The sequence below is a fragment of the Vicia villosa genome, unplaced genomic scaffold (genome assembly GCF_029867415.1).
Source record: "Vicia villosa cultivar HV-30 ecotype Madison, WI unplaced genomic scaffold, Vvil1.0 ctg.000559F_1_1, whole genome shotgun sequence".
NCBI classification, from domain to species: domain Eukaryota; kingdom Viridiplantae; phylum Streptophyta; class Magnoliopsida; order Fabales; family Fabaceae; genus Vicia; species Vicia villosa.
Window position 1 is genome coordinate 520,221 of NW_026705255.1, and position 14,016 is coordinate 534,236.

Here is a 14,016-nt window from a genome sequence, read left to right on the forward strand (position 1 = left end):
TATAAGTGAGAAATTTTTTCACTCTACAAGCTTATTTGATAGGATTGAATGTGGCTTAACCACCACTACGCCAAATTTGGCTTTTAGCAGCACCCCTACGAAAGCGCTTTTAGGAAAAGCGCTGGCATAGGCTTCGCTAAAGACAAAATTAAAAAACACGCTAAAAAAGCGCTCTAATAGTGGGGGGGTATGAAAGCGCTTTTAAGAAGCGCTCTGGTAGGGGGGGTTATGAGAGCGCTTTTCAAAAGCGCTCTGGTAGGGGGGGGTACGAAAGCGCTTTACAAAAGCGCTCTGGTAGGTGGGGGGAACGTGGGGGGAACGAAAGCGCTTTTCAAAAGCGCTCTGGTAGGGGTGTTTAATGAGAGCGCTTTTTGTCAAAAGCGCTGGTATAGCCCAGGCTATGAGAGCGCTTTCCAGAAGCGCTTTAGTAGCCTTATTACTAAAATTAAAACCAAAAACACGCTTCTACTGTTTCTCACTTTCTCTCTTTCTTTTTCTCTCTGCACGCGAACCAGAAACCCCACCCCTCACCGTCGTCGGTCCTCCGTCCACCACCATCGCGCGAACTTCTTCTCCTCCGTCCACCACCATCGTTTCGTCTCCGTCTCTTCTCCTCTGGTAGCAACTTGCTTTGCGCCACCCAGGTATCACACTTCTCATAGCTTTCATATCTGGAAGGCTTCATGTTTGTGAGTATTTGTGAATATCAGTTGTTGTTCTTTGTTGTTTTCTTTTCCTCTTAGATTCATTATGAGATTGTTGTGTTTAATAATATATTCTAAGAGAGAAAATTGCAAGATAGATATAAAACAAGTGTATGCATGTGTTTCTCAATCTGTTAGATTACACTCAAAAACACAGCATTTTGTTAATTGAATTACCTCTTTTCTTAACAAATACAATTGTTGGGCACTGTCATGGAGAAACATGAAGCCTTGCAGCAGCTACAAGAGTTTTTTACTTGAGTATTTCTTGAATTAGAGGAAAATGTTAGGTTATTTCCATTGAGGGAACTATTTGATGAATACATATCTGGAACTATGTTCATCAATGGCTTGTAATTGATCCTAAATCATACATTTACTTGTGGTGAACTATGTTAATTTACGATGACTCCTACTGGGCCTTGAGTTTCTTCTTTTTGACCCTCATGGCATCACCAAAAGAAAGTGTAAAACTAGTGTATGTTGTATGCAATTCATGACATGCTTTCTATTCTGTTCATGTTCTTTATGCATGTATTAAATGACTTTATGCTAATGTAAATATAAAATATTTTATTTTAGTATCACAGGGTTAAAAGGAGTCCAGGATATGATTTCTAAAATAAATTCAAATAAGTTATAAAATAAATTTGTGTATGGAATTTATTCTAATGCATTATAATTATCTGTAAGATAACCATTGATGGTGCATTGGTGGTGACTTCAATTCTATTTCTTCTTCGGACGAAAGAATTGGAGTTGCTAATAGAGGAAATAGCAACGACATAAGGAACTTCAATGAATTTATTGATAATAGTATACATAGTCCGACTAATTTGTTTTATTCAATTTGGTGCATATTCTCGTTTTGTACATAACTTTTGAACCATGTATCCGCTTGTTGACTTCTTTACATGTAACTATACTATTTTGACGATTCCGGAGCTGCTCATGCACTTATCTTTACATTTCGGGACTATTTTTTTATCGGTTTTGCTTCTGCCCGTAATCAAAAGTCGGGCTTAGGGTCTGAATTTCGGAAAACCGACTTTGTTTTTGAGTCCGTGGCGACGTTTTACCATAGCCATGTAAATTTCGTTCAATTCCGATAACTTTCTTTTTTTACGCTTATTTTGATTTGTACCGATTTCGTTTCCGATTTACTTGTACATGCATGGTTCGACTTCCATTTGACTTGTATAGATTGTTAGCTTATTAACAGTGTACTAATGTGCTTTAGTTTGTTTGATACAGGTTCAATGGCTTCAGATAGAGATGCTCCACCTGAAAACCCACCTGAAAACTTACAAGAAAACTCACAAGAAAGAGTTGCTTCGGATACAAATGCTCCACCTGATACTGAAGCAAAAGAGGTTGCACGAGGCATCACTATTATGAGGGATATCATACGACATAGAGACCAAGGATTAGTATACCGATTGGAATGGAATTCTGATAAACAACCAATTGGTCCTAATTCTGCAAAGTTGACAAGTTATATTGGTACACTTGTCCGTATGCATATTCCAGTCTCCATAGCTACCTGGAAATCGAAGACGAAAAATTTAGAATTGGAGGAGAAAAAACAAGCGATTTGGGAAGAGCTTCAGGTATATATCATATATGGTTAATTGTTGTTATTATCTTGACGATAAATTGTTTAAATTATTTATACTAACACACTATGCGTACTCTTTTTGCAGAGGACTTTTGAGATACCAGATGAACGTAAAAGCTACATACTTAGTTTGGCCGGCAAGAGATATAGAGGGTGGAAAAGTTTTTTGACAAACACCTATCTTAAGGATAAAGATGGAAAATTTCTTGAAGTTGCACCGGGACGGCCAACAAAGTATGCGACCTTCATTGATGAAGCAGATTGGGCTGAGTTTGTAAAGCAAAGAGATGAAGCTTTTCAGAAAAAGAGTGCCACGAATAGGGAGAGAGCATCCAAACCCGCGTATCCATACAAAAAAGGGCGTTTGGGATATGCACGCTTAGAGGATAAAATTGTAAGTAAATAGAAATTCGATTTAATTAATTGTCTACATGTGCATGTTTTAATTGACGATTTTATCGTTTGTGTCAATGCATAGTTGGAGGAGACTAAAAGTGAGGAAGCTTCACTTCCTGTACATGTGTTGTGGAAGGAAGCTCGTGTGGGCAAGAATCACGCTGTCGATCCCGATGTTCAGAGAGTTTATACTGAATGTGTAAGTATAATACTGTGTCTTTAATTAAATCAAATGTTTTTTAATATATAAATGACTTTTTATCTCCACTAATAATTATTTAAATGTAAATGAATTACAGGAGACCTTGTCGCAATCGGCATCCACCGGTGAGGAGAGCGTACTTAGTAGAGTACTAGATGCTCCCGAGTATCCCGGTCGGGTGAGGGGTAAGGGTCATGGTGTGACTCCAACCTCTTTTTATAAGAGTTCTAGGAGAAGATCAAATCTTACCAATGAAGAAGTGTTGCAAAAGTTGCAGGAATTGCAAGCACAGGTCTCTGAATTGCAAAGAGATAAAGATATGTATATGAGAGAAAAGTGCAACACTTCATCGGTGAGAGAAACTAGTGATAAGGCTAGTATCAACTATCAAAAGAAATTTCCCGAGGTAATTATAAGTTTTTTTCCTTACAAACTGTTCTATTTTATTAATGATAATGACTTTATATTTACTTTTGGTTTAGGGCATTTCATCTTGCCAACTATACTTATCGGAACCGAATTATCGACTAGTTGGCAAGGGAAAAGTGCACAACACTTCGGGAGATTTACTTCACCACAGACCGCTCCCGGATGGACACCTGAAAGTATCGGTGGATGTTGTATTAGATCGTGATGCGATTCTACCAGTACCTGACATGGTCTCAGAGACGACATTGCTGCGAGATGCAATAGGATCGTTTGTTGCATGGCCCTCGGAGCTCATTACCATTAGTGATGAGGTAAATTGAAAACGATTATGAATCATTTAGTTTTCGAATGTCAATTCTAAACCGTTTATTAATTATGTTTTACATTTTATTTTTAGACTGCTCCTATAAAACCCGCAATTAAGGGTAAAGGGATTTTACAGGAGGAGGAGTCTGTTGCATCGCTAAAAGAGGTACATTTAAAGTGTTAATATATAATCTGAATCAAAATATGCATGATTTTATATTTTACCTAACTTATATGATTTTTAGGCATCCGCTCGGGAGTCACAACAAGTGACGCAGCAGGTTCGTAGCGTACCACCCAGTGGTCCTCCGAAGCAAGCGGCAAGAAAAGGCGGTGCTTTTGTGCCTCGATACCGGGCGACACTCGCAACAATGGTTGATATGTCCGATATGAAGGATGGTGCTTTACGGGAAATCGATATGGATGAAAGTGTCTTCGGTATTGAGTTCAAGTCACATATTACAATTGACGACTTGCAAGAGATTTTTGACCAGGATCAACTAGGCGTCAGTAATATGCAATCATACATCCGGTAATATTCACTCATCCGATATATTATTTAATTAGTCCCACAATATAATTTATTTACACTTTTCAATAAAAAGAATCTAATGTTTATTATGTTTTTATTTAAGGTTGTTGTATGACAGAGTGTTGCGCGGGACTGCATTGTCTAACAGATTCCGGTTCGTGTCTTCCGCCCATTGCAGCGGAATGGAAATTGTTTCGGATCCGGAATCTGTTAGACAGCGCTTAGTCGATAGATTCATGTCCACCGGCAATACAGAATGTCTGCATCTTTGGGCGTATAATACCCGACCAGTAGGGTTAGTTTCTCATTCTTTATTCATCTAATCTCTGTTTCTTTAGTGTATAGCAATATTTTCATATAACCTATTGTTTTAATTTATAGAGCACACTGGTTGCTGCTTGCTATCAACCCGATAAGGGAAGTCGTGTATTATCTGAATTCGGTAAAGGGTGAATGGACCAATTATCCGGCCATGAAGGAAATCGTTGATTTGTAAGTGGGATCTTTCTAAATATATATTCGTGTATATTTATATATTTACTTATTTGTGGGATTGATCTAAACATATGCTTTTATATATTTGTTAATTAGATCAATACAAGTATTCCGTAGTCAACGGGACGCACAGGTATCCCGGACTAAATCAAACAACATCACCTGGATCGAAGTGCAGGTACATTACTTTTCACAAATTTGCTTATAATATTTATGCTACTTGGTAAAACAAGACAACTTATATAGAATCTTATTTGTTTTTCTATGTAGTGTCCGATACAGCGTAACAGTTCAGACTGCGGATACTTTGTATTGAGGTTTATGAAAGAAATCATTCAGGCGAATCAATTAGAGATTCCTCCCACGGTATAAAGTTATAACTTAAGATAATTTCATATAATTTATTACATTTACCTAAATATATTATTCATATTATGTTTTTGTTTTATAGTACCTTGACGAATTCCGTGCTGCTGGGTACTCGAAGCTAAAGTTAGAAGAAATCAAAGAGGAATTGTGTCAATTTTATATTAAGCAATTTTTCATGCAGATTTGAACTATAATATTGTTGATTTTGTAATGATGTATATATATAATTTTGTAATGATGTATATATATAATTTTGGATATTATAATGGTATATATTAGTATATATATTGTCTTACTGATGGCTGAAATAATATAGTCGAAAATATATTACAGGTCGAAAATATATTACAGGTCGAAAATATTACAGGTCGAAAACATTACAGGTCGACTGGGAGGATTAAATTATAGGCTGCACATAAAAATACCTCATTTAGCAACTACAGCGCTTCTAAAAAGCGCTCTTAAAGGTCCACATACTAGAGCGCTTCTTAGTAAAAGCGCTGGCAAAGACCAGTAAAAAAGCAAAAAAAACTAAAAAATTACGCAGCATACAAAAGCGCTTTGGGAAAAGCGCTCTGGTAGGCCCCCCTATGAGAGCGCTTTGTCTGGAAAAAGCGCTCTCATAGGGGGGCCTACCAGAGCGCTTTTCCAAAAGCGCTTTTGTATGCTGCGTAATTTTTTAATTTTTTTTGCTTTTTTACTGGTCTTTGCCAGCGCTTTTACTAAGAAGCGCTCTTAAAGGGGGGTCTACCAGAGCGCTTTTTCCAGGAAAGCGCTCTTATAGGGGGTCCTACCAGAGCGCTTTTTCCAGGAAAGCGCTCTTAAAGGGGGGGTCTACCAGAGCGCTTTTAAAAGCGCTTTCGTAGCCTACGCCAGCGCTGGCTTTGGCAGCGCTTTAAAGCGCTGTTAAAGGCCAAAAAAAGCGCTGTGAAAGCCCTTCCGTGTTGTAGTGCACATTTCTTAACCACACATATGTTAAATAAAATAGACGTGGGACAATAGTATATATATATATATATATATATATATATATATATATTCTCCTCACACAAAAATGTAAGAGAGTTAAGATGTATAAATAGCATGATAAAAAATTAAATAAACTACAATTTATATAAAAAAAAAAAACCAGAATTATGGGATCAGATACAAAAGATGAGCCTAAATTGATTCAATCCAAGCTTCTATCATACAAGAGACTATAATATATTACAAAAGATTCGATTAGATTAAAAGAATACAAAAGAATTGAAGGCTGAATCAGTTAATTATTCTAATTCAAGCCAACTAGTTGAGTGATGTACATTAATGGAAACATATGCTTATCTCATTTGGATCTTATCATATGCAAACAATAAACAAATTTAACTTATAACTAATTATATATATCTAATTAACAATGGTAAACATGAATTTGTATTCACCATTTCTTTATCATTTTTTCCCCTCTACCTCCAACAAATTCATAATAACTGCATTTGTAGCATCATTTAATAGTTCCGACCAATCCCTGAAAAAATAATATTTAGTCACATCAAAAACCACATTAATTAACTCAAAAAATTTAAAATAAAAAATTAAATGATTATGAACTTACTGAAAGTATAAAATAGTTTTCGCAATCATTCAATAGAAATATATTATTTAACTATGTCATATCAGTAATTTAAAAATTAGAGTCTGATTTAACAAAATAAATTTCGTGATTGGTTGATATGAGTCGGTTCATCACCGATTTTCTCAAAATAAAATAAATAAATAAATAGAGAAAATTAATATATACATTATTATATATAACATAAATATAATGTACCTACCCATTGAATGGATCAAAGGTTAAGCCAACCGTGTTTTTGGCTTCTGCTAATGCAAATCTGAACCTTCTAAGCTCTTTCTGAGAACAAGTTCCGTCGTCTTTGACCATAAGTTGCGACGGCTTAACATCGAAAAATATCGGAATAACTCGTTTTTTTGTCTCCATGAGAAGAGCGAGCTCATGGAGACAGAACTTCGAGTCGCAGTATCGAGGAGAGAAGACAGCAACACCAACCTTACAACCGATGATACCGTTGTCGATATGACGATAGAGATTGTCTCCCGGTTTCATGTTCTTGCTGTCAAGAAAAGATTTGATTCCCATGCTTGTTAGATCCTTGAACAATAACCCAGCTATGTTCTTCTTTGTGTCTATGCCGCGGTGGTTTATGAAAACTTGACATGTTGGTTGAATGAGTTTGTGGATATAACGTTGCATGGCTTCTTGATTAAGCTACCTTTGAAAATTGAAAGTTTGTTTGTGTTTTGCTAAAAATGTTGCTTTAAAATTTGTTTTATATTGAGGTTTTGAGTAAATTTTGGTGGAAAATGTGTTTTGATTAGTTTTATTTTCAAGTTATAATTTCATAATAGTAAGGAAGATCCAAGAAAATTCTGGGAATTTGGAGGGAGAATACCGAAAGAACAAAAAGAGAATAAGTGTTTGAATTTTAGGACTGTGTTGGTTTCATGTGTTAGTACCATAATTGTACTCCTTCTTACACGTACGGTAGTGGTTATTTTTGGGTCTATATGTATATGTGTCTATAATGTTTTTGTTTGATTAAGTATTTTCAATGGGTTATTGGTAATTCAATTCCGCATGAATGATCATTTTGATAAATTTTTGGGGGAAATTTACAGGTTGCTTCCTTTGAGGAAAATCAGGATAAATCGATTTTAGAGGTTAAAAAAACTAATACAAATATGGTATTGTTAAAAAATTAATTGATAGTTAAATATCCTAATTGAAGAGACACAAGATTTTAGAGGGTAAAAAAACTAACACAAACATGACGTTGTTAAAACATTGTGTCGGCAAACAAGCACGGCTACCCGGGCATGTTTGTTTTGTCGGTATTAGTTTTTAGGATCAAGCAAGGATTTAAACTCTCACGGTTTATTATATTTGTCTAGTTCCACCCTTTGTTTTTGTAGGTGCAAATGTTAACGGACTGGACATGAATTTTTACAATTTTAGAAGTTAATGGACGAAAATAGAGCTGTCAAAATGGACCAGTTCATATGAACCGGTTTGTCAGGTTCGAAAAATCATAGGGTTTGGATTTTAAAATTAGAGTTTATATTCAATAGGACTTTTTTACTCCGGCCTTAAAAAGCCCACTACCGATTAGGGCTAAGCCTTAAAATTAGAGTTTATATATATATTGTTTATTCTTAATTGCACATTGATTTTTCTCTCTTCACTAAATTTATTTATATTCTATTTAATCTTTCACTTTTAATATTATACATTAATATTAATCAACAAGATCACTATATTATATTAGTTTTTCTTTTATGTTAAATATTCAAGTAATATTTTATATAATTTAGACATATTTATATTTAAAAACACATAATAGTATTTATAAGAGATAATATAGTACTTAAAAATGTATTATGTATAAAATAATATAATTTTTAAATTTATTTATAATAAATATTATGGAGTTTTTATTTTAATTTTTTTAGATAAAAAACCCGTTTAGGGCCGGGCAGCCCGATGTCCATCTAGGGTCGGACTCGGGTAGTAATTCTCGAGCCCATATTAAACCGGACTTTTTTGACTCAGCCCTAAAAAGCCCAAGGTCTATCAGGGCCGGTCTGTTTAGGGTCGGGTAGTCCATTTTAACAGCTCTAGGCGGAAGGTCTAAGGGGATGTCCTAATCCGCCCTTATTGTTTTGTAGGGAAGTTAAATATTTTAGATTCGTACCATTTACTTTGTAAGTTTGACTTCACACTTTGATTGATAAAATTGTAAGAATCGAGCAATTTCGCCTCATTACCTTAACAAGAGGGAGGATCTTATCCATATAATGAGAAGAGAGAGTTGTATTACAAATAGTACATTTTATTACAAAAATTTATCTCGATGAAATTACCAACTGAACTACAATCAATTCTACTAGGTGCCTTAATTTAAATTTAAATTTTTATTAAAAAATATATCACTTACTTCCCTCAATTTTGACATCAAATCGAGAGAAAAAGTGACTCAAGGACCATGCTTCGAAACTCAGCTCTTATAGTTTTTACTTTTATTTTTTTATAATGTATTTATTTTACTTTTACGTAGCGTTTTTCTCTTCTATTTTTTAATATTAAGTTTTTCTTTTATTTTAATTGGCACATTTCTTTTTTCTTATTTTAAATGTATCTATTCTCTCGGTCTGGATTGTCCAACCGAGAGGAAATATTAGTTATCTATTTAAAAAGGGAATTTTCTCTTTTTTATGTTTTTTAAATGTGTCTATTCTCTCAGTTAGATTCTCGAACCGAGGGGAAATATCTTTTACATGTATTTCTCAGAACTAGATTCTAACTATTCATTTACTTTTCAACACTCAGTTCATCTTCATTCTCCAGCTAAAACCAAATATTTTTTCACGAAATATACCCTAGGCGAGTTTCATTTTCATCTTATTCATCTAAACGCCCTGCCATCTAAACTCATATTCCATAGTCATTTTTTAAACTTCCTCCCTTCCAACACACGCAAGTGTTCGGACATCTACTCTTTCCAACACATGTATATTTCCTCCCTTCGAACACCATAACATCATTGAAGCTCAAACGTATCTTGAAACAAACGAAAGACAACTAAACATCAACAAAGCTTCTGTTAGAACAAGATTTGTTCTGATCAATTATCTTAGTTTTGATGATAACAATAATATGAATTTTGCTTAAGATAATATGGTACTCTAATCCAATGCAATTTCCCTTTCAGGAAATATATAAAGAGTACGCATAATTCAGCGCTCAGAAGCTTTGTCTCAAAGGGTTTAGCATGCAACATCAGAACATGGTCTGGCAAGACATCAGAAGATGGTCGAAGCAGAATCAGAACATGGGTCTATGGAAGCATCAGAAGAACAAGAGAACAGAAGCACTGAAGTTCTGATGGTATCACGCTCAGAAGCACTTCAAGGTCAGAAGATCAGAAGATGCTATGCACCAAGTTGTTTGACTCTGATGATATTCAAACGTTGTATTCACAAACATCAGATCAGAAGAAAGTACAAGTGGCAAGCTACGCTGACTGACAAAAGGAACGTTAAAAGCTACTAAAGGCTACGTCAGTAGACACAGCGTGAACAAGGCTCGAGGTAGTTGACAAAAGCGTATAACATTAAATGCGATGCTGTACGGAACACGCAAAGCATTAAATGCACTCAACGGTCATCTTCTCCAACGCCTATAAATATGAAGTTCTGATGAGAAGCAAGGTTAACGATTCTGCACCAAAACAACTCATATCAAACTTGCTGAAACGCTGTTCAAATCTAAACTCAGAATCTTCATCTTCAACAAAGCTCACTACATTGCTGTTGTAATATATTAGTGAGATTAAGCTTAAACGTTAAGAGAAATATCACAGTTGTGATTATCGCTTTTAAGAAGCATTTGTATTACTCTTAGAATTGATTACATTAAGTTGTAAGGAACTAGAGTGATCGTGTTGATCAGAATACTCTAGGAAGTCTTAGGAGTGAACTAAGCAGATTGTAACTAGAGTGATCGTGTTGATCAGTAGACTCTAGAAAAGTCTTAGAGGGTATCTAAGCAGTTGTTCCTGGAGTGATCAGTGTGTGATCAGAAGACTCTGGAAGACTTAGTTGCTGACTAAGTGGAAAACCATTGTAATCCGTGCGATTAGTGGATTAAATCCTCAGTTGAGGTAAATCATCTCTGCGGGGGTGGACTGGAGTAGTTTAGTTAACAACGAACCAGGATAAAAATAACTGTGCAATTTATTTTTATCTGTCAAGTTTTTAAAGCTACACTTATTCAAACCCCCCCCCTTTCTAAGTGTTTTTCTATCCTTCAATTGGCATCAGAGCGCCGGTTCTAAGGTGCAAGCACTTAACCGTGTTTAGAAAAGATTCAGGAAGAGAAAAACGCTTCAGTAAAAGATGGTTGATGAAAGTGAAAAGTCTACACCTACACCTGCATCTACATCTGGCTCTGCTGAGCAATACAACGGTAACAATGGTTATACTAGACCGCCGGTATTTGATGGTGAAAACTTTGAATACTGGAAAGATAAACTGGAAAGTTACTTTCTGGGTCTAGATGGTGATCTATGGGATCTTCTGATGGATGGTTACAAACATCCTGTAAATGCCAGAGGCGTAAAGCTGACAAGGCAAGAAATGGATGATGATCAGAAAAAGCTTTTCAGGAATCATCATAAATGCAGAACTGTTTTGCTGAATGCTATCTCTCATGCTGAGTATGAGAAGATATCTAACAGGGAAACGGCCTATGACATATATGAGTCCTTGAAAATGACTCATGAAGGAAATGCTCAAGTCAAGGAGACTAAAGCTCTAGCTTTAATCCAGAAGTATGAAGCCTTCAAGATGGAGGATGATGAAGACATTGAAAAGATGTTTTCAAGATTTCAAACTCTTACTGCTGGATTGAGAGTACTTGACAAGGGATACACCAAGGCTGATCACGTAAAGAAGATCATCAGAAGCTTACCCAGAAGATGGGGTCCTATGGTGACTGCATTCAAGATTGCAAAGAATCTGAATGAAGTTTCTCTGGAAGAGCTTATCAGTGCCTTGAGGAGTCATGAAATAGAGCTGGACGCAAATGAGCCTCAAAAGAAAGGTAAGTCTATTGCATTAAAATCCAATATCAAGAAATGCACTAACGCTTTTCAGGCTAGAGAAGAAGATCCTGAAGAATCAGAATCTGAAGAAGAAGATGAACTGTCCCTGATCTCCAGAAGGCTAAATCAACTCTGGAAGACCAAGCAAAGGAAGTTCAGAGGCTTCAGAAGTTCAAAGAAATTTGAACGTGGAGAATCTTCTGATGACAGAAGATTTGACAAGAAGAAAGTCATGTGCTATGAATGCAATGAGCCTGGACACTACAAGAATGAATGTCCAAATCTTCAGAAGGAAAATCCCAAGAAGAAGTTTCATAAGAAGAAAAGTCTTATGGCAACCTGGGATGAGTCAGAAGATGATTCAGACTCTGAAGATGAGCAGGCTAACTGTGCGCTGATGGCGACAGAAGATGACGAATCAGAATCTACATCAGAATCAGATTCTGAAGAGGTATTTTCTGAACTTACTAGAGATGAGTTAGTTTCCGGTCTAACTGAACTTCTGGAACTCAAGTCTCAGATTAGTCTCAAATACAAAAAGCTGAAAAAGCTATTTGAATTTGAAACAAAGAAGCTTGAGTTGGAGAATTCTGAATTAAAAGAAAAACTTTTAAAACTATCCAATAATGTTGGATCTCCTTCTGATTCAGAAAAATCCACTCCTAGTCTAAACCATATTCTGAAAGAATATGATTTAAGTTTCAGGAAGTTCTTATCTAGAAGTATTGGCAGAAGACAGCTAGCTTCTATGATATATGCTGTGTCTGGAAACAAAAGAGTTGGCATTGGTTTTGAGGGTGAAACCCCATACAAACTTGAACCTGTTGATGAAATGAAATTCACATACAAGCCATTGTATGATCAATTCAAGTATGGCCACTCCCATGATATTAGGCACACTTCACATGCTCAAAGTTTTCACATAACACACACCAAAAAGCATGTGACACAACCTAGGAAATATCATGAAACTCACATTAAGAATTATCATGTTGTTCCTCCTATTGCTTACAATGTTAAACCCAAGTTCAATCAGAACTTGAGAAAATCTAACAAGAAAGGACCCAAAAAGATGTGGGTACCTAAGGATAAGATTATTCCTATTGCAGATATCCTTGACTGCAAAAAGGACAAAGCACAACATGTCATGGTACCTGGACTCTGGATGCTCGCGACACATGACAGGAAGAAGGTCTATGTTCCAAGACCTGGTGCTTAAGTCTGGAGGAGAAGTCAAGTTTGGAGGAGATCAGAAGGGCAAGATAATTGGCTCTGGAACTATAAAGTCTGGTAACTCTCCTTCCATTTCTAATGTACTTCTTGTAGAAGGATTAACACATAACCTCTTATCTATCAGTCAATTGAGTGACAATGGTTATGATATAATCTTTAATCAAGAGTCTTGCAAGGCTGTAAATCAGAAGGATGGCTCAATCCTATTTACAGGCAAGAGGAAGAACAACATTTATAAGACAGATCTGCAAGATCTTATGAGTCAGAAGGTGACTTGTCTTATGTCTGTTTCTGAAGAGCAGTGGGTCTGGCACAGAAGATTAGGTCATGCTAGTTTGAGAAAGATTTCTCAGATTAACAAACTGAATCTGGTCAGAGGACTCCCTAATCTGAAATTCAAATCAGATGCTCTTTGTGAAGCATGTCAGAAGGGCAAGTTCTCCAAACCTGCATTCAAGTCCAAGAATGTTGTTTCTACCTCAAGGCCATTAGAACTCTTGCACATTGATCTGTTTGGCCCAGTCAAAACAGCATCTGTCAGAGGGAAGAAATATGGATTAGTCATCGTAGATGATTATAGCCGCTGGACATGGGTAAAATTCTTGAAACACAAGGATGAGACTCATTCAGTGTTCTTTGATTTCTGCACTCAGATTCAATCTGAAAAAGAGTGTAAAATCATAAAGGTTAGAAGTGATCATGGTGGTGAATTTGAGAACAGATCCTTTGAAGAATTCTTCAAAGAAAATGGTATTGCCCATGATTTCTCTTGTCCTAGAACTCCACAGCAAAATGGGGTTGTAGAACGAAAGAATGGGACTCTGCAAGAAATGGCCAGAACCATGATCAATGAAACCAATATGGCTAAGCATTTCTGGGCAGAAGCAATAAACACTGCATGCTATATTCAGAATAGAATCTCTATCAGACCTATTCTAAATAAGACTCCTCATGAATTGTGGAAGAATAGAAAGCCCAACATTTCATATTTCCATCCTTTTGGATGTGTATGCTTTATTCTGAACACTAAAGATCATCTTGGTAAGTTTGATTCCAAAGCACAAAAATGT

The 14,016-nt window shown here is 36.0% G+C and overlaps 2 protein-coding genes across 2 annotated transcripts; one reads left to right on the plus strand and one right to left on the minus strand.

Moving 5' to 3' along the window:
- The first annotated feature begins 3,916 nt into the window (after positions 1-3,916).
- On the plus strand, positions 3,917-5,313 carry LOC131629346 (uncharacterized). Its single transcript, XM_058900132.1, has 6 exons — positions 3,917-4,187; positions 4,291-4,482; positions 4,569-4,679; positions 4,779-4,860; positions 4,953-5,048; positions 5,134-5,313. The coding sequence occupies exons 1-6, from the start codon at positions 4,027-4,029 to the stop codon at positions 5,236-5,238; spliced, it is 747 nt and encodes a 248-aa protein (XP_058756115.1). The 5' UTR covers positions 3,917-4,026; the 3' UTR covers positions 5,239-5,313.
- Positions 5,314-6,485: 1,172 nt separating this feature from the next.
- Positions 6,486-8,903, minus strand: LOC131629336 (probable 2' cyclic ADP-D-ribose synthase BdTIR). Its single transcript, XM_058900122.1, has 3 exons — positions 8,877-8,903; positions 6,869-7,320; positions 6,486-6,561 (listed from the first exon to the last, which is right to left on the minus strand). The coding sequence occupies exons 1-3, from the start codon at positions 8,901-8,903 to the stop codon at positions 6,486-6,488; spliced, it is 555 nt and encodes a 184-aa protein (XP_058756105.1).
- Positions 8,904-14,016: the final 5,113 nt, after the last annotated feature.